We start from the raw sequence: 24,539 nt of genomic DNA on the forward strand, positions 1-24,539 counted from the left end.
TCGCCGGTCCGAGTGTCAGGTGAACTGAACTTCAGGTAAGAAGTTATGACCTGCAGTCTATCTGGGTCAGATATAAACCAAGTTTAGGTGGAGTTTATTTTCGTTATGCTGACTTTTTACAGTCAGTTACAATAACTCGTACTGTGTACTAGCTAGCATGAGTTTCTGTACAGCTGGGTGGTGCTATGATGTTACTGATAGTGAACTTTATTTTATTCATAAGGTTAGTTAGTAGAGTTGCCAAAAGTCCCGTAAAAAAATGGAATTGTCCCGTATTCAGAGAAAATATTACGCGCTTCGTATTGAGCTGAAAAGGAACAGTTTGTCCCGTACTTCAGCTAGGATGGAAAAAGACACAAAGCTGGAGTTATTCTCAGTTATTATCCCCCTCCCTCTCCTGTTGCTACTTCAATTATGAAACTGATCAATGATCAGCTGATCGGCATTTCTGCCGCAAGTCCCGTCTCTCTTGCTTGTTTATCGCCCACTTTGCGCCAGAAAGAGGAAACCAGTGGATGTCGCACTAAACAACAGCAGCACGTTTAAGCTTGATCAGCTGTTGTTAGAATGTATTTAATATTAATTTCTAGTATCAGCTGATGTTTGCTGGAGCCACAGCTGTAAAGCTGCTGGTCATGATGTGGGTTTGGATATGTGGTGAGAGGGAAACATGAAGATGAAACCAGGAGATGTCCTTACTGAACCATCAGAGCTGTGATGGAGAAACAGGTTTACCTTTTAGGTGACATGAATGAGTTGAAGTTATGAACTGTTTCTGAGAGACAAATAACACCAGGATCCTTTTCTAAGTAGCTGACAGCTGGTAACTGTGCAGGGGCGGGTCTAGCAAAGTGTTGCCAGGGGGGCAGGTAGGACATTAACAGGGAGAGGGGGGCACAAAGACATACTTTTATTTCTTATTCTCATTTAAAATGTCTAGTTTTTAATAAATAATTATCTGAGTCTTACAACCAAAGTTTTCATCTGATGTAAAATGTATAGAAATCATACACATACCAACAAGACTGTACATCACTGTCACAACAGCGTTTGTTTTCATTCCAAGGCTTTATGGCTTTTCCAATAATACCTGGGGGGCCGGTCTCTAGTCAAAATGCTCGGGTTGTTTTTTTGTCCCAGTCCAGCCCTGGGCACGACACACAGTGAATTAATCTGGGAAGGTGCATTTAAAAAAAAAATGGCCGGCCCAGCGGTGCACATCACAAATTAGCTCGCATAGAGACATTAGTTGTGCCGCTTCTTAATGACGGTATCTTAGCCAACAACCCCAACTACCAGATTCACCTTGTAATTGGCTAAAAATAACTACAGGTGAGAGGGACGTTGCTAGCTGGCAGTTTTTTCAAGCGATGTTGAAATTTCCACATTCTGACACTTCAAATGCTTCAGGAGCTGTCTGCTCAGCGCAGCATCAGCACCGCGGAAATACACGGATACAGCCAAAGAGTTAAGACAGAATTCACAATGTGTTTTCAGGACTTTCAGGTGTTTGGACCAATGTTTTCTTTTCTGATCAAACCAGAAAGCTTTAATGAGCAGCTGTATTTGTCTCGCATTAACTGGCTAGACACAAAGGACAACGAAATGCAGCTGACTGAACTGAAAAGCTCGACTCTGTGGGGGTCAAAGTTTGCAGAACTACGAACGCAGCTAGTATCCATAGCTGTGCGTGTTCATGGAGCTGCATTTTCACCTGCTGGACGTCACTACCTGACAAGTTTAACTGTCTTCAGAACATTGCAGAGGCCTTATTGACAGTATTTGGCTCCACATGTCTGTGTGAGCAGGTTTCCTCTCATACGAAGAGTGTCCTCAGGTCTGAATGCTGGACACTCGGAGACCTGTGTCTCTGAGTGGGAGACCAGAGATCACATTAACATGTGTATGGCTATGTCAACAAACATGCCACATTGGCCCAGTCTATTTTTGTTATCATTGTTGTGAGGAACCCATAAATAGCATTTGTATTTTATGTTGGTCATTTGGTGTTGTGGATAAAAAGTGTCTTTTTTTTGTTTAAAACAGAGATTTCTGAAAAATTCAAATGTACAGCTCTGCTATCACGTCCAACATAAATGAAGACAGAAAACTAAACAGCGGTGACGTTTGCAGGGTTACTGAAGTTGGGCTAGCTGGTATATAATGATGTGCTACGTGATCGCTAGCTACACAGCTATGTTAGCATAATATAAACATAGTGAAGCTGGAGGATGAACGCTAACTTTTTTTTCCACTCTATAGAAGTTAATGTGAGGGTTCCCAATGGTCAGGGACAACTGTAAACGCATGGCAGGATGCTGTAAACGGACCAAACTTCAGTCAGGAGAACAACTGAGAATTCATCCACAATACGAGGTTAGTCATTAAGATACTGCAACAACACGGGAACAGAGCAGCTGCGAGAGAATTCAACATTAATGAATCAATGTTAAGGAAGCAGAGGAAGCAAGAAGAATGAGCTGAGTAAAGTTTGACTTATCTGTCTGTTTTGTTTCACTTAATGTACCTTATAATCCCGTGCACCTTATGTATGAAAACAGACCCATTCATCGGCAGTGCGCCTTATGGTCCGAAAAATACGGTATACGTCTTGCTTAGGCCCACACAAAGTCCTGAAAGATCAGGTCCTATAGCTATTAGTACCAGACTATTCTGTAGAAAGCATTACGTAGTCCAGGCTTATTTGTGCTTCCTAGATATGCCTAAAACAGAATAGAGATTCTGCTCTGTGGAATCACCTCGCAATTTAAATTCAGCAAAGGCCTGGGCGATATCAGGAAAATCTAATATTGTAATATTTTACCATTTTTTATTGCGATTCAAGATATATATCATGAAGTGTTTAAATAACTTCCAAAAACATGTTATTTTCAACCGTATAGTGAATAAAATTGCACTGGTATACTCATTCAAATCGACTGTTCAATATTTTTTTCTACTTTGAATACAATAAATCTGAATGAATTGACATGTTTTATTTCAATCATTTTTTAACCATCAGTTGTACACAGACGGTTTTTCCAAATGACAATACTGTGACAGTAACTTTCTGTGGTCAACATTAGAGCTTTAACAAACTGAAGATCATAACAACAAGAAAGTACATCAAGCAAGAATTCGCAAGACAAAATAAAACGAGTGAAATTAAAAAGGCTCTTTTTTGTGCTTATAACATATAAAAACAGTAAAATTAAAAATGCAATGACCTCATATTACAGAAACAAAAGTCTAGATAGTGACTAAAAGCGACTGACCAAGAGCAGTCACAGGTATCACAGCTGGTTTATTCAATATTTTCTTTGGTGTGCAGGGAGATGTTGACATGCAAAGTTTAAAACATTCTTCATTTTGCAGTTGAAGGATAAATGGACTAGACTGATTCTTATATAGCGCGTTTCTACTCTCCCAGAGTAATAGAAGCGCTCTATACAACATGCCACATTCACCCAATCACACCCATTGGCACAAGCACTTCTAAACAGAGTGCTTACGAACTACATTCACACTCCGATGAATGCATCGGAGAGCAACTTGGGGTTAGTATCTTGCCCAAGGATACTTGACACGCAGACTGGAGGAGCCAGGAATCGAACCACTAACCTTCCGATCAGTAGGTGACCTACCTACCTCCTGAACTACAACCACCCCCAGTGGATGACCTTTCAGCTGGTGGAATAAATTTATGGCACTGCTACCCTCAGTGGCAATAGTTTTATGGCATGTTTTACGGCAAATTACTGCATTTTGTTTGGCATCCTCCTTGTTAAATCACAAAACAAAACAGTGAATTACATGCACATAGCTTAATATTGCCATGGGAATTTATAGTTTATGGTTGCAAAAGAACCATTTTAACCAAACCAAAACTCGCAATACATAAAGTATATCTAATACATCGCCTACCCCTAGTTCTGCATGCACTTTCCTTTTTAATAAAGCATACAGTAGAGCATTAGATCTTTGTTTTCTTGGTTATGCTCCTGGTTGATAATCTGTGCTATGTCCTGTTTAATTTTTGTTATCAGGACACTCTTCTGTCTTTCCTTCTCTAATGGTAAATGGTAAATGGCCTGCATTTGTATGGCGCTTTACTCAATCCCTAAGGACCCCAAAGCGCTTTACACTACATTCAGTCATTCACCCATTCACACACACATTCACACACTGGTGATGGCAGCTACATTGTAGCCACAGCTGCCCTGGGGCGCACTGACAGAGGCGAGGCTGCCGAACCACTGACCTTCTGATTAGTGGCTGACCTGCTCTGCCACCTGAGCTACAGCCACCCCTATCTGGCCTAAGAAAACAGCTTTCCCTCCCTGAGCCTGGTCAGGCCAGACGTTTTTACACGTTAAGAGGGAGTTTTTATTCTGCTCCATACTGCAACTGCTTGCTCATAGGGGATCGCTGAGTTTTAATTTACAATTCTTTAGCTTACTTACCATAAACTATTACAAAAGATGACTACTGGACTTAGTCATTTTCAGCCATATAACAAAGCTGCAGACAGACAACACACAATACCACACTTCAACCTGTAATTGTGTATAAGCCTGGCAACAGAATAGCAAATGCTGGAAAGCTAAACCTTATCACAAATAAGTCTTACCACGGCTAAGTCCATCAGGGCCTCTGAGTATCCGGCACTCCTCTATCTGTCCATATGGCGAAAACATCAGTCGGATATCATTCTCGTTACACTTCTTGGAGATCATTCCAATAAACAGTTTTCTGTCCTCCACTGCTGTATTAAACATAAGACAACATTAAACTTCTGTGCATTATATCAAGAATTATGGTGCCCTGCAACATTCAACATGCATACAAGTATGTTTATTAGCAGGTACTTATGCTACAAAATCCTTACCATTGTTTTTCTCACTATCAGCGGGCTTCATTTGGATTGGATGGTGCATCTGAGCAAGACAGTAAATACATATATTATTTCATAAAATACACAACATGTATTTTATAACATGTATTTTGTTTCAGGCCCCATCTTATCTTAATGACCTTGTAGTACCATATCACCCTATTAGAGCACTTCGCTCTCGCTCTGCAGGCCTACTTGTTGTTCCTAGAGTATTTAAAAGTAGAATGGGAGGGAGAGCCTTCAGTTTTCAGGCCCCTCTTCTGTGGAACCAGCTTCCAGTTTGGATTCAGGAGACAGACACTATCTCTACTTTTAAGATTAGGCTTAAAACCTTCCTTTTTGCTAAAGCATATAGTTAGGGCTGGACCAGGTGACCCTGAATCCTCCCTTAGTTATGCTGCAATAGATGTAGGCTGCCGGGGGATTCCCATGATGCATTGAGTTTTTCCTTTCCAGTCACCTTTCTCACTCACTATGTATTAACAGACCTCTCTGTATTGAATCGTATCTGTTATTAATCTCTGTCTCTCTTCCACAGCATGTCTTTATCCTGTCTTCCTTCTCTCACCCCAACCGGTCGCAGCAGATGGCCGCCCCTCCCTGAGCCTGGTTCTGCCGGAGGTTTCTTCCTGTTAAAAGGGAGTTTTTCCTTCCCACTGTCGCCAAAGTGCTTGCTCATAGGGGGTCATATGATTGTTGGGCTTTTCTCTGTATCTATGAAGCGCCTTGAGGCGACATTTGTTGTGATTTGGCGCTATATAAATAAAATTGAAATTGAAAATTGAAATTGAAATTGAAATGTAGAGATACAGAAACAAATATGTTGGTTTCACCTGCCAACTTATGTAAAATTACTATTGTGTGCTTGTTAGAGATGTTTGGATCCCATTTGACTACAGATACCTGAAAAGCTCCACAAACAGAAAAAATGTTCTTTCACATAGATACATATACACACATAGATAATATTGACAAATGGTATATTTTCCTTTAAGACACATGAAACCTCTTCAGCGCAGTTATTTACTAAGATATGACATGGCAACGTCCTATTGTAGTGTCCCAACAAGTTCTGAATTACATGTTTGCCTACAGATCAGCTCCTTTTGCATCAGCTGGTTGCTGCGAACACTGAAGTTGCAGAGTGCCATCTGGTGGACAAACTATGCAACATCAACAACATGATTAGATTGTGTTTATCGCACAGTCTCTTTCCTTTTAACTCTAATTTATCAGTCATTATAAATGCTGCCACCAATATCGATATCAAAGAGAAAATATTATTGCTTAATTTATTTATTTATGTTTTCTTCCATATATTGTGAGTATTTGTTTCTAAATACTTACTTACTAAATAAAGCATATTTGTGCTTTTGCAGTGTTTTTGTCTTTTTCCCCAGTTCAGCAGAGAACAATTTTAGTCTTTTAATATAAGAGCCAGAAGCATCAGAAATGTCATCTGGTCCTTAGAAAAATAAAATAAATAAAAATAACCTGCCATGGCAGAGCTATTTGGAGAGCTCTTTACAATGGAGGAGAAGAACCACTAAGCCTTTGTCCAGGACTACAAGCACTACACTACACTTCTCTGGATGCAGATCCACTTGCATGGTGGAAATGTAATTAGCATAAATATTCTCGCTTTGCTAAGCCAGCACCACATTATCTTGCCCTTGGTACCGATCTGTACCAAGTTTTCTCTACAGTAGGGGGCGCTGTCACTACACTACTTCTTACAGATGAACAGAAAATAAAATAAATAGACAAGGATTGTTTTAAAATAAGGAAGTGCATGTTTATGCTGCATTCTTATGTTAAAAGACCTGCTTTTTTTAAAACATTTTTTTCATTAATTTAAAAACAAAACTGAGTGACACTTTCACTCTTGATCAAGCATTGACATTTTTCTTAGATTGTTTTTGAAATACTGCATTTTAAGTGGAAAGTCTTTCTGCAACATCACATGGAGGGGGGATTGTACTCCTCAGAAGGTAAATGGCAGGCTGCAGTTGGTCCATTAGTGGAACCTCGGATAGAGGAGGGACAATGCGGTTTTCGTCTTGGTCGCGGAACACTGGACTAGCTCTTTATCCTCTAAGACAGCGGTCTCCAACCTTTTTTGCACCACGGACCGGTTTATGCCCGACAATATTTTCATGGACCGGCCTTTAAGGTGTCGCGGATAAATACAACAAAATAAAACTAGTACCAGTACCGAAAAAAAGAAGATTTATTCATAACACACGTGAAAAGACCCAGGAAAACCAAGTTAACAATAAAAACGATAACAAAATAACGCTGAAAACCGATAAAAACCCTGAAAACTATACATTTCACACCTGAGCCTCAACTCTACCAAACGACTCACGGACCGGGGGTTGGGGACCGCTGCTCTAAGATATTTGAGGGTGAGGGTGGGAGTTTGCCCAACCACTCACGATCGTGGCCGTTCCAGCCCCGGCTCCGACAGTCTCGGTCGTTGTGTCCTTGGGCAGCAAGACACTTCACCCGTTGCCTACTGGTGGTGGTCAGAGGGCCCGGTGGCACCAGTGTCCGGCAGCCTCGCCTCTGTCAGTGCGCCCCAGGGTGGCTGTGGCTACAATGTAGCTGCCATCAACAGTGTGTGAATGTGTGTGTGAATGTGTGTGTGAATGACTGAATGTAGTGTAAAGCGCTTTGGGGTCCTTAGGGACTAAGTAAAGCGCTATACAAATACAGGCCATTTACCAGTTACTATCTACATATGCTTTGTGGACTTTGAGGAGGCATTTAACTGCATCCCTCAGAGTCTCACGTGACGGGTGCTTTGGGAATATGGAGCGTCTCTTATGGTTCCTGTGGAACTGTTGCAAGGGCTTGATCCACATTGCCTTATTTCTGGACTCCACCAGGGCTGTCCTTTGTCACAGACTGTTGTTCATCATTTTTATGGACTGAATTTATAGGTGTAACCAGGTGGAGATCTGATCTCTGCTTTATGCAGATTATGTGGTTGTATTAGGTTCATCAAGTGGAGGCCCTCCAACAAGCACTAGAGTGGTTCCCAGTGTGAATTTGCGGGAATAAGAATCCGCACCTCAAAATCAAAGGCTATGGTCCTCAGCAGCAAAAGAGTGAAGTGCTCAGTCCGGGTCAGGGATGAGTTGCTGCCCGAAGTGGAGGAGTTTATCTCTGGGTGGTGTTTACAAGTGAGAGGAGAGTGAGAGACAGAGATGGACCTGTGGAAGCGTCTGCATTTATACAGACACTGTCTGTCGTGCCAAAGAGGGAGCCGAGTGTAAAAGGGAAGCTCTCAATTTACCAGTCTATGTAACCTACCCTCACCTTCCTACTGTCACGAGCTTTGGGTAAAGCCCAAAAGAGGGAGATTGTGCAAATACAACAGCAGAAATTAGTTTCCTTCAAAGAATGGCTGGGCTCTCCTTTAGAGATAGGGTGAGGAGTCATTCGAGAGGGGCTCAGAGTAAAACCACTACTCCTCAGGATCGAAAAAAGCCAGTTAAGGTGGTTGGGGCATCTGATTAGCATACCCCCTGAGCATCTCCTAGGTGGGGTGTTCGGGGCATATCCCACTCGGAGGAGGCCCTGTAGCTGGCCGACCCAAACACTAACCCTATCTTAATATCAAGAAAACTAGTTAAGATTTCACAGTGGATAGCTATTTATGTACTTAGCACTTTTAAACCTCCTTTTATTCTTTCTTAGCCATTTGTTAGTGAATTTGTAGGTTTAATAGTTTCATAGTTCATTGAAAAAAAAGTATGATTATAAGGATTGGGATTTAAAACTGAACCAATCCTGACAAACAGGGGAGACAGGTTTTTTTCTTAAACTGATATTTTTTTCATCTTCCTTAGTCAATTTGCTATTTAATTCCTCTAATCTGCAGTTTTACTTTTCTATTTTTCCAGTATTATTGGGAACATCACACCAACCAAAGAATCTGGAGGGTAAATGCTTAGTGCACCTCTGTGGACAACTGCTGAAAACAGAGACGTCACAGAAATCAATAGCCTTTGATGTCTCAAAATGAGTGATTTAATTTCCTTTCAGACAGACAAAATATGCTTAATCTCTGTCCACTTTTCTGATGGACAACCAAAAATTGATACAAAAATTAAGTTCAAGGTTTCAATGTGAGCCGCACATGTGTTGAAAGGGCAAATCAAAGACTATCACCTACCCCTGGCAGAATCTTCATGTTGTGCAGAGCATTCTGCGCTTCTAAGGCGGATTTGCGGCTATAGTAAGTTACAAAACAGCAACCTGCCAGAGATTGGAAAAGAAAAATCTTACTCAGCTGATTCACATCATACAAAGATCATGTTGTTCCTTTTTTGCTAATTAAAAACAAAGGACATTAACACAGCAAACCAAAAATAAAATCAATATATTCAATTTCAGAAGATTAGTAGTATAACTGGTTCAATTCATTCAGTCTTTTTTAAAACAAAAATAAACAAATAGTAATCTAGGTTTAGTAATGTCAGAATAATAATAAAGTGTTTTGAGGGGTTATTTTGCCACCTCTAGAAAATTCACAGAATGTCACACAACAGAAGAAGCAAAGGATAAAATAATGCCTTGTATTATTTGTATGTAATATGCATTAAAAATAACAAATGACAGTGATGTAAACTTTTTTAAACTCCTGTACCTCACAAAGTACGAGGGAAATAACTACTGTTAACACTTGATAAACATTCATAGGCAAGGCGTTCATAAAAAAGAGAGAGCATATTTCTCCTGTTTTGGCTTCCCTTCATTGGCTTCCTGTTAAATCCAGAATTGAATTCAAAATCCTGCTCCTCACATACAAGGTCTTAAATAATCAGGCCCCATCTTATCTTAATGACCTTGTAGTACCATATCACCCTATTAGAGCACTTCGCTCCCGCTCTGCAGGCCTACTTCTTGTTCCTAGAGTATTTAAAAGTAGAATGGGAGGCAGAGCCTTCAGTTTTCAGGCCCCTCTTCTGTGGAACCAGCTTCCAGTTTGGATTCAGGAGACAGACACTATCTCTACTTTCAAGATTAGGCTTCAAACTTTCCTTTTTGCTAAAGCATATAGTTAGGGCTGGACCAGGTGACCCTGAATCCTCCCTTAGTTATGCTGCAATAGATGTAGGCTGCCGGGGGATTCCCATGATGCATTGAGTTTTTCCTTTCCAGTCACCTTTCTCACTCACTATGTGTTAACAGACCTCTCTGTGTTGAATCATATCTGTTATTAACCTCTGTCTCTCTCCCACAGCATGTCTTTTATCCTGTCTTCCTTCTCTCACCCCAACCAATCACAGCAGATGGCCCCGCCCCTCCCTGAGCCTGGTTCTGCCGGAGGTTTCTTCCTGTTAAAGGGAGTTTTTCCTTCCCACTGTCGCCAAAGTGCTTCTCATAGGGGGTCATATGATTGTTGGGTTTTTCGCTGTATCTATGAAGCGCCTTGAGGCGACTTTTGTTGTGATTTGGCGCTATATAAATAAAATTGAATTGAATTGAATTGAATTAAAATTCAGCTCAATAAAGATAACCCTATTATGCACGCATCCATTTTAATAACAATTCTTAACTCATTAATGTGGTCAGTGAAGAATACATGTAACATAATTTAACATGTTCATAGAGCACTTTATTCTATACATGTTAAGCATTTAATCTAATCAGAGATGGAAGCCAGAGCACCACCACCACCCAGGCATGGACAGAACATTCAAACTCCACAAAGAAAGGCCCCTGTTGGGTTTCCAACCAGGAATCTGAATGCTGCACCACTGTGCTGCCCACGAGCCATTTAGAGCCACACATGATTTTAAAACAACATGGGTTGTGTTTAATTCATCAACAATTTACGATTATTATTATTCATTCAAATCAGAACCACAATAACACATATATGCTGTTGATGAAAGGATATTTAATCTATTCCGTTTACAAAATTAAAATGTTTCAAGAAAACAGTGAATTCTTTTTAAGAATTGTTGAGGACTGATTTATAGACAAACATGTGGATAATACCACAGCAGTAGTTGTACTTTCCATCTTTTTGTCTAACACACAGTGACCAAACACATTATACGTTTCATAAAGTACAGAAACTTCTACATGTTAGTAGTTCTCCAAAAGCCACTCGGACTTGTTCCAGTTAAGGACAGATTACAAATGTGTGTTATAGTCCCCGTCACTATGATGGCATACAAAGTCTGGTTATTGAAGAACTTTCACGGGAGCTTCATAGAAGCAGTATAGTAATAGAAGAAATTGGGAAACATCTCAGAAGCAAACAGTAGACCAGGGTGTCCAAACCTTTTGCAAAGAGGGCCCGATGTGGGGAGGAGAGGTGGGGGCTGACCATTCAGCCTGACATTCTACAAACCATTAACATTAAATGCAAATGAATTATTTAATGACATTTTTATTGCAAATGGCACACTTTTCATTTCTTCACACAGAACGCAAATAAATCTTAACTGTTTTACCAAAATCACTATTGAAAACTTTTGAGAAGGTTAAACATATCCTCCAATAAAAATCCATCACTGAGATTGTAGAATTCATTCCCCTCAAAAGACTTAACAAATAACTTGCCTGCACTAATGTGAAGGGTGACACTGAGATCTCGATTGCATTAAAAAGGCCAGGTCTGGCTCAGAGACAGTGATTTTGATGCACAATGTCATGCTGGTGAGAGTCTTGCTAAAGTTCATAACCAAGAATGTCTTTCCAAACAAGCTTATCAATTTCTTAGAAATGTTCAAATCTCTTGGAACCTGCTTTCATAAAGCTGGTGGTAAAAGTTGAAAAGCAGGAGCTGTTGGTGCCAAATGTGACACTCTGCGTCACACCGTCATGAGCTCCACCTGCAGGTGGTCTGGAGCGTCACCGGGGTTCACGGAGAAAGGAGAGGAAAAACCAGCCAAATCCAGGACACGCTGCTGAAACTGCTCAGCGAGAAATGAGATGTCTGCACGATTCTCCTCATATGCACGCTGATATTCGTCTGTGGAAAACTGGTGATTTTTATTTCCTGTAGCAATGGGAAATTTGGAGTATTGGGCTGCATTTGTGACTGCAGTCAAGTTAGCTATCATTTGTGAGCCGCAGTGAGGCCAGCCGCCTCCTGTCCGCCATATAAATTTTCTTGCACTTTTACAACTGCACCGATTCTCATTGCTGATCGCAAATGTAAGCTTGCGCAGACATAACAACAAACATTGCACTGAAAGAGCCTGACTGCATCATATTCAAAAATTCATTAAAAGTCACCCTTGATAGTTGATGTGAAACTTTCAGATTTTCTCTCCTCCGGGCCAAGTTTCATCTCAAACTGCTTTCATACTCCCAAGAAATTAAAGGATGTCTGCTCAAATTTAAAAACTTCAAAAGAATGTGATAACGTCCTGTTAGAAATGTTAGAAAATTATAACATCACATACAAATTTTATTAAAATTCATCTGTGACTGTAAACTAGGGATGGACTGATCCGATATTATGTATCGGTCCAATACTGACGTAAATTACTGGATCGGATATCGGAGAGAAATAAAAAAATGTAATCCAATCCATTAAATATCACAAAAGCACCTCACAAAACTTGTCACGACATGTCGTAACTTTGTTCATAACCTTACCACGTCGGAGCAGTGTGCGTCACGTGATAGAGCAGCTGCGCGAGACCTCTCGGCGGTCTGGTTGAAGCCTCACTACCAAACCAGCACTTTTCCCAGAGAGAAGTAAAGCAAGTGTGTAAGTTCATCTCTGAATGTCTGTAAAGCATTCCAGCGTTAAGCTTAACAACCGATATATGGAGCGACTGCCTCTCTCTCTCTCTCTCTCTCTCTCTCCTGCTTCAATCATAAACTGATCAATAATCAGCTGATCGTCTCTCTTGTTTGTTTTTGTCTCACTTCTCACCAGAAAGAGGAAACCAACGGCTGAACAACAGCAGCACTATTAAGCTTGATCAGCTGTTGTTAGAATTTATTTAATATTATTTCTACACCAGGATCTTTTTCTACAGCTGACGTAACTGTGCAGGGGCGGATCTAGCAAAGTTTAGCCAGGGGGGCCGATAGGGCATGAACAGGGAAAAGGGGGCACAAAGACATACTTTTCTTTCTTATTCTCATTTAAAATGTCGAGCTTTTAATAAATAATTATCTGAATTTTACACCCAAAGTTTTAATCTGATGTAAAATGTATAGAAGTCCATTACTGTATATAGGAACTGTTAAGTCTAATATACCCTAGTAAGCTATAGTACTTTTTCCTTTGGGAACCATCTGTGCAGTCTGCAGTTCTGTAGAAGAAAGATGTTGAATCTATTTAATTATTGTAGAAAAATAATTGATTTCTGTGCATTTTTTTAAATTTTATATTTAATTTTATTTATTTTTATTTTTCTTTTTTACACACGTACATTAAATTAAAGTTGATTACGTCAATTAAGCATCACGAGGTGGAGGGTGGGGGCTGGTTCCCTTTTTTGCTGGGAGTTTGCAGCCCTATTAGTTAGGTTGTTTGATATTTCTGCTAAGTACTCTTTAAAACACCAGAATAGGGAGGATGGAGCAGGTTTAAGTTTATTAGATTGATCAGTGTTGCTGAACTATGAAATATTTTGGGTGCAGTGTATTTTTTGCATACAGGTGTAACAGAATAACTTTAGTGTTTTGTTTTTTTAAAACTTGAGTATGAACTTATACAAAATGCAGCAAAATATCAAAAACAGTTTTATTGATTAAAAAACACTATATCGGATTCATATCAGTATCGCCAGATATCCAAATATATGATATCGGTAACGTGCCATCTCTACTGTAAACATGAAATTGTCAGTTGACTACTCCTCTGGGTTACCTTCTCTACACGTGTGCCAACTTTCATCACAAAATGCTTCCAGAGAAATTAAATTCAACAAGGTTATTTTAATAAACAAAACTTTACAAAAACAAAAATTCTATCTTTGATAGCTGACATGAAATTCTCCATAAATTCCACTCCTCCACAACTCACACTACATGTCTACAACGTTTCAGCTCCAACCATTGCAAATATTTATCTTTTTCACCTTTATTGGAAAGTGTAGTCAAGACAGACAGCCTTGTAAAACAGCCCTACGTGTCCATTAGTTTTAAAGGGCTGGATTAATCGATTTCTTAGTTAGAGTGGGTGCAACTGCCATTGCCCCAGCAGAAACAGTATTGAAGTCTATCCCAGTTTCCTATCACCCAGCCGTGGATCTCTAGGAGCTAGATTGAAGAAACTGGTCAGCTTGACTCCATGGCAGTTACATTGGGTCCAGAGTCTAAAAGAGCAGCTGCCGAGGAAAATAAATAAATAAATGAATAAATAATCCAGCTAGCCTCCATCTTCAACAGGTACAACATCCTGGACAAGCAAGAATTCCCTCCACTTGCAACGGACCTCCTCCTATGCTCTCACTCGTAACCATCACCCAGTTGTGAAATAGTGCACTCAGGATTGTTCTGCCTGGTCTGCAGATCATCTGAAGGCGAGTAGAGCAGCCCCATCTCATTAATCTCGGGCCACAGGTTCTTCTGCATCTTTTTGACACAGTAAAAAAACTCTGCAATAGCATTTTTATCTCTGACCCCACTCATACCTGTGGCCGTGGAATGGGGCAATTAAGCAAGGTGCTCAACCTCAGCACCTGGTTTTCCTTCATCTCTATTGGCTTTTGTTCTTAACAGAAATGTGGATGAAATCTGGAGAGTACGGTCTATTTGGTGAATTATGCCCTCCCACTTATCATTGTTTAATTCCTTCCAGAGAAAGTGGGCGGGGTGGAGGTTTGCCTGTAATGTTTAACAGTTTAAATAACCACCTCACCTATTAAGGTTGATAAAGTCTGTAGCTTTCAGGTGCTGCTTTTTAAAGCATAAAACACCTCCAAAATTTTGTTTTCTAAATCGTCAATAGTATTTTTATGTAATCATATTATTTTTGTTTAAATATTTTATCATTTATGTTAATGATCTTACTTATTTCCCTTATCTTAATCCACTATCCCCAGAATAATGAAGTCTTTTGGTTTTAAACAGCATGTTGTTGGACCTACACATAACCATGGACATACTTTAGATGTTTGGGGAGGGTTTTGTTGTTGTTGTTGTTTTAAAAACACCTGACTTCAGTATTAACTCTATATTTTGAAACTGATTTGTTTATTTCTGGCCATTTATGTATTTAATTAGATCATGTTTCTTCTTTCTGTTTTCCAGGTGAACAGACAAATGAGGCCACGGTAGTACACTAACAGCATTTTAGTGAAGATTTTAGAACAGAGGGGGGTGGCTTACGACACCAACTGTCTGGTATCTATAATCCAGGGTTGAGATCCTTCCCAAACGCTGTTGCTTTGGGATGAGAAGTGAAAATGTCTTCAACAAACTCCAGAAAAGTCCAGATACCTTTGTCCCTTAAAATCTATGGTGAAGAGAAACCCCTTCACAACACCAACCAAATGAACAACACTCTCCAGGAGGAAGGTGTATAGCTATCCAAATCTACCATAAAGAGACTGCATGAAAGTAAATACAGAGGGTTCACTGCAAGGTGCAAGCCACTCATAAGCCTCAGAAATTGAAAGGCTAGATTGGACTCCTAAAAAACAACTAAAAAGCCAGCACATCTCTGAAAAACATTCCTTGGACAGATGAAACCAAGATCAACTTCTATGAGAATGATGACAAGAAAAAAGTATGAAGAAGATGCAGTTCATGATCCAAAGTATACCACATCATCTGTAAAACACGGCAGAGACGGTGTGATGGCTTGGGCGTGCATGGCTGCAGTGGCACTTGGACACTAGTTTTTATTGATGATGTGACTCGGGCAGAAGCAGCTGAATTAATTCTGAGGTGCTCAGAGACATATTGTCTGTTCGAATCCAGCTAAATGCAAACTAAAGTTTGCTAAAGTCAAACTGATTGGCCAGAAGTTTATTAAGGTAAAGAAGTGAAATAGTCCAAGTCAGTCACCTGATCTTAACCCAAATAATTATGCATTTCACTAGTTAAACACTAAACTTCAGACAGAGAGTCTCACAAACAAACAGCAAATGAAAGCTGCTGCAATAAAGGCCTGGCAGAGCATTAAAGAGGAGGAAACCCAGCATCAGGTGATGTCCATGAGTTCAAAACTTCAGGCTGTCATTCCCAGCAAAGGGCTTTCAACCAAGTATTAGAAATTAACATTTTATTTTCAGTTATTTAACTCATTCAATTACTTTTAAGCCCCTGAAATGAAGAGATTGTGTTAAAATGTGCTTTATTTTCTCACATTTTTATACAATCTTTTTGTTCAACCCACTAAATTAAGGCTGAAATCTGAACTTCAACTGCATCTGAGCAGAACAACAAAAAAGTTGCCTCTGTCCAAACATTTATGGACCAACTATTTCTCAACATTAATTACTGCTAATAAGCACAGCCAGAGAGTTCTTTAACACAGCGGACCGTCTCAGATTCAAAGTGAGAAGTTAACTTTAACTTTATAAATTTTAAACCTATTTTAAGGATAAAATTAAACCCATAAAATACAAAACAGTAGCCCCTGATTCTTTTATCGGTGTCACCTACACTACCCCTACAATAACATTTTATCTTCATTTATACCAACCTCTTTAGATGAGCGTTTAAATACTGTGACTGACATTGACACAACAATCAACCATCACATTTTGATAGAGAGGCATGGGTTAGTATATCTGGGACAGCTCTGCAATGGTCAAGATAATTTCAGAAAAATTGCAAATTTTCTGTTTCCACTAGTGACCAAGGGTCACTGAATTATGGAGTCCCCCATAATTCCAACCCCCCAAAACTCATACTTGCAGCCTGTTGATGTAGCAATTTTCTCCTTATGAATGTAATGCCAGCACCTGTTCGGCAGGTGTCATCCGACCTGAAGACTGCAGCCTAGGGCTGGGCGATATGGCCTAAAACCCATATCACGATATAATTTGAAGCACGTGTGGTAACGATATATATCGCGATATATTCTTTTCTTCTGTAGAGTGTGCCTTATGTATGAATTCTGGTTGTGCTTACTGACCTCGAACTGATTTGGGCAGAAATCTGTAAAAAATGTTTTAGTACAACTTTGGTAAGCTGCACTGCTTGATGGATTGTCAGAGCATTACGGCTGCCGTAGGGAGGAGCTTCACGGAGTAATCTGGGTCCAAAACGCCGTTCTCTTCAGGTCCCAAAGTCAAACCAACACTGAGAGTTAAAAACGGTCTAAATTCTTTCATCTTTAATTAAATCATCAGCGTTGCTGCTTTACCAGGTGTAACAATTAAGTTTAACATCCAGGCATCCATGAAAACAGGATTTATTAAATTTAATGGAGTTAGAAGTTAGCAGGAAGTTAGCTCGCTAGTTTCCACCTAAACATTTCATACCATGTTCTGACTGAGAGATTTCTGAAACTAATTCAAACGTACAGCTCTGCTGTCACTTCCAACATAAATGAAGACAGAAAACTAAACAGCAGTGGCGTTTGCAGGGTTACTGAAGTTGGACTACCTGGTTTATAATGTTGTGCTACGTGATTGCTAGCGACACAGCTATGTTAGCATAACATTAGCACAGTGAAGCTGAACTTTTTTTCCACTCGATAAAAGTTAACGTGAGGGATTCTGGTGGTCAGGGACAAATGCAATCATAGCAGGATGCTATACACGGGCCAAACTTCAGTCAGGAGAACAAGTGAGATCATTCATCCACAACACGAGGTTAGTTATTAATATACTGCAACAACATGGGAACAGAGCAGCTGCAGAGAATTCAACATTAATGAGTCAATGTTAGGGAAGTGGAGGAAGCGCAGTTTTTAGCTTTCCCCATATTTCAAAAGTGCTTCATCTCTTTGCTGTGACTGTCGCCATAATTTGCAGATGATAATGGTTTTAGCCGCTGTGATGCTTTCGAACAAAACAGGCGCAGCTTGATGACATCATCAACATACGCTATCACGATAGAGCGATATAGTCAAAATCTCTATCGTTGGCCAAATTTATATCGTTTCTATTGTATATCGTTTTTATTGCCCACCCCTACTGCAGCCCATTTAGTTTGAACAAATTGTGTTTGTAATTGTGACAAAGAAGTTACATTTAAGGGTGACATATTAGACTACTACAGGTTCAGAATGAATACAGCTGTTGCATTGTGCCTCTCTCATATGGATATTTGCTGTTTCTTAATGACCTCATGTGAGTGTAACTACATGCCGCCGACCTTTGCTCTGCGGTGGATTCTGGCTGCGGTCTCGGAGAACATTAATCTCGTAGACTGCTCCATAAGGTTCAAACAGTTCACGAAGCTGCTCTTCCGACCAAGACCGGGGAATCTGTCCAACAAACATTTTAATGGCATCAATATCTGGTTGGTCAGGGTGGTCCAGGGACCCATTCATCTTCTTCCCACTAGAAAGACAGACAACCGTCCATTAAATTGGAGCTAGAAACAAACTTAAAAGTATGCATTAAACAATAGTGTACATGTACAACATTTATCGATTAGGGTCTGACAGAAAGTGGTCACATTTTCACACATTTCTCTAATATCACCTCTGATTAGGACCATAAATGACTGATTGTGGTTTTTACTGATTAATTCTGTGAATGCTCACGAAAGGGACACAAAATATGCTAATTAAAGTAATTTCACTTTAATTTTACTCATCTAGCACCAAATCACAACAGCAGTCACCTCAAGGCGCTTAGGGTATTCGCCTCTTTGTTAGATACACTTGTTCAACGACACATTAATGCAAATAACTAGTGAGCCAATCACATGGTAGCAACTCCATGCATTCCAGCATGTAGACAGAGTCGAGATGATGCACTGAAGTTCAAACCAGGCAACAGAATGGTGAGGAAAAGTTATTTAAGTGACTTAATGTGGACAGTTTTTGATGCTGCTGTTCTAAGTATTTCAGATACTGCTAATGTGCTCAATCACCTCTAAGAGTTATAGAGAATGGTCTAAAAATTTAAAATATCCAGTGAGCGGCAGTTGTGTGGGTGAAAATTTCTTGTTTATGCCTGAGATCGGAGCAGAATAGCCAGACTGCTTCAACCTGATACGAAGCCAACATTAATTTAATAACAAGCCCACTAAGGTAAACAACCGTTATATTAGTCCATCTGTGAACATATAACACGTCTAATCTTGGAAGAAATGGGTTACAGCAGCAGAAAACCATGCCAGGTGCCACTCCTATCAGATAAGAACAAAACAAGAACAAGGAAACTGAAGCACTTCTAATGGTCTGTTGAGTCAATGTCTGCTGTGAACGGTAGAGTCAGTGGTGTAAACAACATGAAAACATTAATCCTGTTTTGTATCATCCACTCAGGCTGGTGGCAGGGCAGCGGTGTGGAGGATATATTCCTCATCTCAACTGAGTATTGTTTGAAAGAAAGTGCTTTTTTCAGTCTGAAGACCAGAAGCTGCTGCTGGCCTTCTACCACTCCTCAGTGGAGGACATGCTCTCTTACTGCCTGGGTGTTTGGTACACAGGGGCCAATACTGAGAGCAGGAAGGCTGCACAGGGGGTTATTAACAATGCCCCAAAAGGCAGCCCTCTGCCAGCCCTGGAGGCCATTGCCAGATCCTCCTTTCTCAGGAAAAACAGGGTCATCACAGGGGACCTTGCACGCTGCCCACCCGTTTTACCCGCTGCCCTGTGGGTTTCTTTCCTATCCTGAATATTTATTATTACTTATTAATTAATGCAAAAGTACTTATTATGTGATTACAAAATGGAATAAGAACACTCAATTACTAAAATAATCAAAGCACTACAGATTATTACCTGTACTAGCCTCACAGTGCACTAAGGAATTTTTAATGTCTAATTGAGCTGCGCTGGCTTTGTGATCTCACACCATCTTTATCAGGTTATGGACAGAAAGGTTCAGGCTGCACTATGCCAGTAACATACACATAGTGGACTACTGCTTAAATACAAATTCCAATATTGACAATAAACTGGACTTTTTTTCCAGGGAAGACTTTTTGCTGAAATTTTAAGGTAGTGAAAGACCTACAAGCTCTTTTTTTGTTAAACAGAATGCATATTTGATGGAGTGCATCATTTGTTTTTTTTAAGTATTTATTTTTAACTCTTTCACTATAAAAGGAAATACAGCTTTAAATAAAAGCATATACATAGACTGCCGACACAAACACTGACACTGTCTTGTATATATAATGTTTGGAAAGAGCAAAAAAAAAAAAAGATGTTGAAATCGGGACTTCTGAGGAATTTTACTATCTTGCAGTACACATATTTATTGCTAAACATACACTCCACTACAATTCTTTCCAGCTGACTTCAAGAGGCACCTGGAATAACGAACCTGGCTAGGAAGGGTTACTTACACAGGACTAGCATTTAAAGAGCAATGGTCCACCATCATCTCTGGGAGAAAATCCAGCTTAAAAGAAGCCATGCTGATAAAACCTGTATCTTTCTTCTTCTTCAATGGAAGTAAACTCACAAGGCGATCAGAAGGTAGAGGCAAACTCCAGATTGCACACTTGCTGTTAAGTCCCTGAGGACTGGTGTCATAGGGCAGCAGTGTGCAAAAAACCAGAGGGGAAAAAATAAATCAATCCACATGAAAACCCGTGTATTTGAACACAAAAACAAACCAAAAAAAATCAAGTAAAGGGACACCTATGTTTGAGATGAAAGAACAAAAACGTCAGAGACAAACTGGCAGGCCTTCAGGTTAGCTTACCAGGCTCTGGGACAGAGACTAAAAACTGCATGTAGTTCATGGAAACAGAGGGATGCTGGGATAACTGGGACTAGAGAGCGTAATAGCCATATGAATAACCACAATCAAAGTGCTGATGATCCAGGGCCTTTGTGAACATTTCTCCTAGGCCAGCAAATCTGGCTGCAGCGTCAGATAAACAAGGTGTCAGATTGATGGTGATAAGGCCCGGTGGTCAGAGGGAATGAAAAGGGGAGTGAATAGTACTCCCCAGCCAGCAGCTAATCCCTGGACTAGCTACACCAAGAGTAACAATTAGGTTCCGGCCTGAGGGGCCCGTGTTTTCGCTGTTGTCTTACACGCTGCAAAGGTCTGTGTGTGATTTTTGTGTGTAAAGATATACATGAACCAATATCAAATAACGCCTTTGTGTGTGCAGCCTAGACTCACAACTACACACAAACAATTAAGTTCACCAAGGGTTACGCTGGAAAATAATTATATCAAGGGACAGTTTACTGACATGTTATAATTTAATATAAAAACATGCTTTGACCCACATAAGTCCTCAACAAAGAAACAAAAAGACACTGTTAGTTGAGCACAACTATATTAATACAATGACAAACAAACCAGGCAATAATTTACCACGAATTTAAAAAAAATAAACAGGCAGCGTTTGACCTCTGTGCCTTCATTTCCACACAATGTAAGACAGTACACATTTTCCTCCACTGTCTAAAAGACGAATTGGGTCAGATTAAAACACACCCGTCTGTTATTCCTTACACATGCTGCACTGTGCATGGGCGCCTTCACTTTCCCCCTCCAGGTTAATATTTCTATAGTTATTATCTAAATATTCAGCATTAACTGAAAAGTCCATCCAGGCTTATTCAGGGTCGATCCCAGTTCCATCCCAGCTGTCTTAGGCAAGAGGCAGGGTATACCCTGGAAAGGTCACCGATCTGTTGCAGAGCTAACACAGACATATTGCCCTGCTCTACTGGAGAGAACCCACGAAAACACAGGAGAACATGCAAACTCCACACAGAAAGATGATGGTGGAATTAGGACTGGGCGATATATCGAGTTTTTTAATATATCGATATATTTTTATACGAGATATGAGATGTGACAATATCGTTTATATGGATATAGTCTATGTTACGTTATATTTATACTTGTGGAACCGCAAGTTTGCCTCTCTCTCGTCCACTTTTGTCTCTGCACTGCGTTACTCGGCCTCGCCTCTCCTTCCCTGAACACAACTCCACCTCCCTCATCACTTCACCTGCAGGCAACGACAAGATGGACACGGCAGCTATCAAAGAGGAGCTGGTTGGTAAAAGGAAAACATTTGGAGATTATTATTTTAGTGCTGCTGCGTTACTCTCGTTAAAATAATATTAACACCATAACTGTATTAACGCGGCAAATCTCCATTAACGAGTTACCGCGGATCGCCCCGTGCGTGGGGCTGCACGCCGTCAACGCGTTAGCATTGCGGTTAGCGTCAGCGGTTACCTCGTTAATGTGTTGACGCCGTGCAGCTAGCACTACTAGTATTTTCACCTCTCCAAAAGTTGATTCTGTTCATCTGGTCTCTGGTTCATCGTATACTCGTATAAACTCGTATAAACTTGTATACAGTATTTTTCAGACTATAACCTTACACTAAAATCCTTTCATTTTCTCAAAAATCGACAGTGTGCCTTATGTATGAGTTCTGGTTGTGCTTACTGACCGCGAACCAATTTTATGTGGTACAGGTTAGGGTTAGGGTTACTAGGCTATTACTCAGTAATCTGTCAAAAATGCTACGACTATGGTAAGCTACTAAGCTGCACCGCTTAATGGATTGTCAGAGCATTATGGCCAGTGTAGTCAGGAGCCTCACGGAGTGATACATACTGTGCTTCAACATAATATTACCGTATTGTGTGTGTATAAGGACCATAAATGGCACCTGTTAAGAGACACGGTTACTAAGCGGATTTCAAACTCCAGGCTGTCAGTCACGCAGCAGAAGTTGGGAACAGAGCAGCTGTGAAATCTGTCTCTTTCTTATTATGCTCAGCGTCTGTTAGTTTACATTTTGACTGCACAATTGTGAGCTTTTTGTTATGCACAAAAACAACATTGTTTTCTTTTATTTATGGAGCATTATTATTTAATAAATGCTGATAATTTATTTCTGAATAATTTTTTCATGTACATCTATGCTGTATCATAATAAAAGTGCCTGTGTGAGATCTGGGACACAGCGTGACTAAGAACTCTCTCTTTTTTCTTACTTGATGGCTTTAAAAAAAATATCGAGACATATATATCGTATATCGCCATCCAGCTAAAGAATATCAAGATATGAATTTTAGGCCACATCGCCCAGCCCGGGAATTGAACACAGGACTTTATTGCTGTGAGGCAACAGTGAAAACCACTGTGTTGGACAAATTTCCAGAACCACTAATTTAGTACAAGGAGCAATATAAAAACATCCCATATTACACAAAACTGTATTACTGGCAAATCTTACTGGAGTTATTAAAAGTATAAAGGGATTAAAATGATCCATGATAAAGGGAGCGAATTAGGCAAACAGACAGTTAAACCTGTTACAAATGACTTCTTAGAGATATTAATCAGGGCTGGGTGTCGTCACTAATTTCTAGAATCGATTCCGATTCACAAGGTCCCGAATCGATTCGATCCACGAATCGATTCGAATCGGGGAAATTTTGTCTTTATCAAAGGTGTGAGCATCACAGCAGATTCCTTTGTGTCAAAATAACTGAGGATAAAATACAGAAAAACATGAAGGCGGTTTTTCTGGTCAGCTTTGATGTGCATAATTAATTTGAGATAATAAATGTGTGATTTCAACAAAGCGTGAGTATATCTGAAGTGCTTGTATTAATGGGTGTGAATCAGTGAATGAGGCATAATAAAGCACTTTGAGTGAAAATATGACAATATATAATGATGCCCTTTCTTTCTTACTTTATCTGTGACTTAAATGCTGTGATATTTCACATTAGTTATTACGACAGGCTAGCTGAACATGAGGATTCCTATCAGGCCATGATGATTTGATCTTATTTGCAGCAAATATTGGTTTGCTGCTTTATAGATTATTTGTGCAGTTCTGAGGTGGACCAAATCTTTAAAGTATTTAATTTGACAAAAAGTGGATTTGATGGTTCTATGCAAAAATGATAAATACACCAATACACCTTAATAATTTAACGCTGGTATCAGATCTTATATTATTCAGATTAGATTAGATGAAACGTTATTAATTCCTTGGGTGGGTTCCTCCGGGAAACTTTGTATTTGAGTTATATTCATGCAGTTGTGCATATTCACGCAACTTACTTAATTACAGCTTAGATTAAGAGTCTTTACCGCACTTTGTTGTCATTTACATTAGTGCTGCTTTATCGCTTTTCTGTGTTCTTCCTTTACTTTGTGTGTGTACACACATGCATGCAAACACACAAGAGAAGAAGAAAAGACAGATGAGTTGAAGGTGACGCTATCAATACAGTAACTTGTTATCTTAAGTGCAAAAAATGCAAAGTTAATGTAATGACAGACATTGAGAGGGAGAGAGAGAGAGAGAGAGGTGCTCCTGATGAAACTTTTCCAAACAGTGGTTTGGACATTGACCACAAACTATTGCAAACAAGGAAACGGCAACAGCAACTGTGAAATGTGTCCAACTGGTGCATCCTTTGCTCTTAGCTTCCTCTAACTATGTTAGCTAGTCTTCATTAGCAACCAGTGCATTTTTGCTAATGTGGACTTTTAGATGCAGAGTAGTTATGGTGCTCCATATCCACACACACACACACACACACACACACACACACACACACACACACACT

At 39.9% G+C, this 24,539-nt stretch overlaps 1 protein-coding gene and 1 long non-coding RNA gene across 11 annotated transcripts in view; both read right to left on the bottom strand.

Annotated features, from left to right (window-relative positions):
* celf1 (cugbp, Elav-like family member 1) overlaps positions 1-24,539 on the bottom strand; it is a 56,032-nt gene that overhangs the window by 26,937 nt on the left and 4,556 nt on the right. For 7 of the 10 annotated variants that reach the window (XR_014874711.1, XM_085163931.1, XM_085163901.1 and 4 more), the window contains 4 exons: positions 18,158-18,345; positions 9,078-9,160; positions 4,889-4,937; positions 4,631-4,765 (listed from right to left, as the gene is read on the bottom strand). Coding sequence is in view for 9 of the 10 variants with exons in the window: in XM_085163901.1 (XP_085020027.1) it covers positions 4,631-4,765; positions 4,889-4,937; positions 9,078-9,160; positions 18,158-18,345 (455 nt within the window). In the remaining variant the exon portion in view is untranslated. Of the gene's footprint in view, positions 1-4,630; positions 4,766-4,888; positions 4,938-9,077; positions 9,161-18,157; positions 18,346-20,308; positions 24,521-24,539 lie in introns of those variants that run through there. The other 3 variants (XM_085163912.1, XM_085163921.1, XM_085163948.1) reach the window with 3 other exon arrangements.
* LOC146525029 (uncharacterized) lies at positions 14,906-18,151 on the bottom strand. Its single transcript, XR_014874720.1, has 2 exons — positions 16,588-18,151; positions 14,906-16,535 (listed from the first exon to the last, which is right to left on the bottom strand). It is a non-coding gene; the product is annotated as an uncharacterized LOC146525029 (long non-coding RNA).

This window comes from Neolamprologus multifasciatus, chromosome 1, assembly GCF_963576455.1.
Source record: "Neolamprologus multifasciatus chromosome 1, fNeoMul1.2, whole genome shotgun sequence".
NCBI lineage: Eukaryota > Metazoa > Chordata > Actinopteri > Cichliformes > Cichlidae > Neolamprologus > Neolamprologus multifasciatus.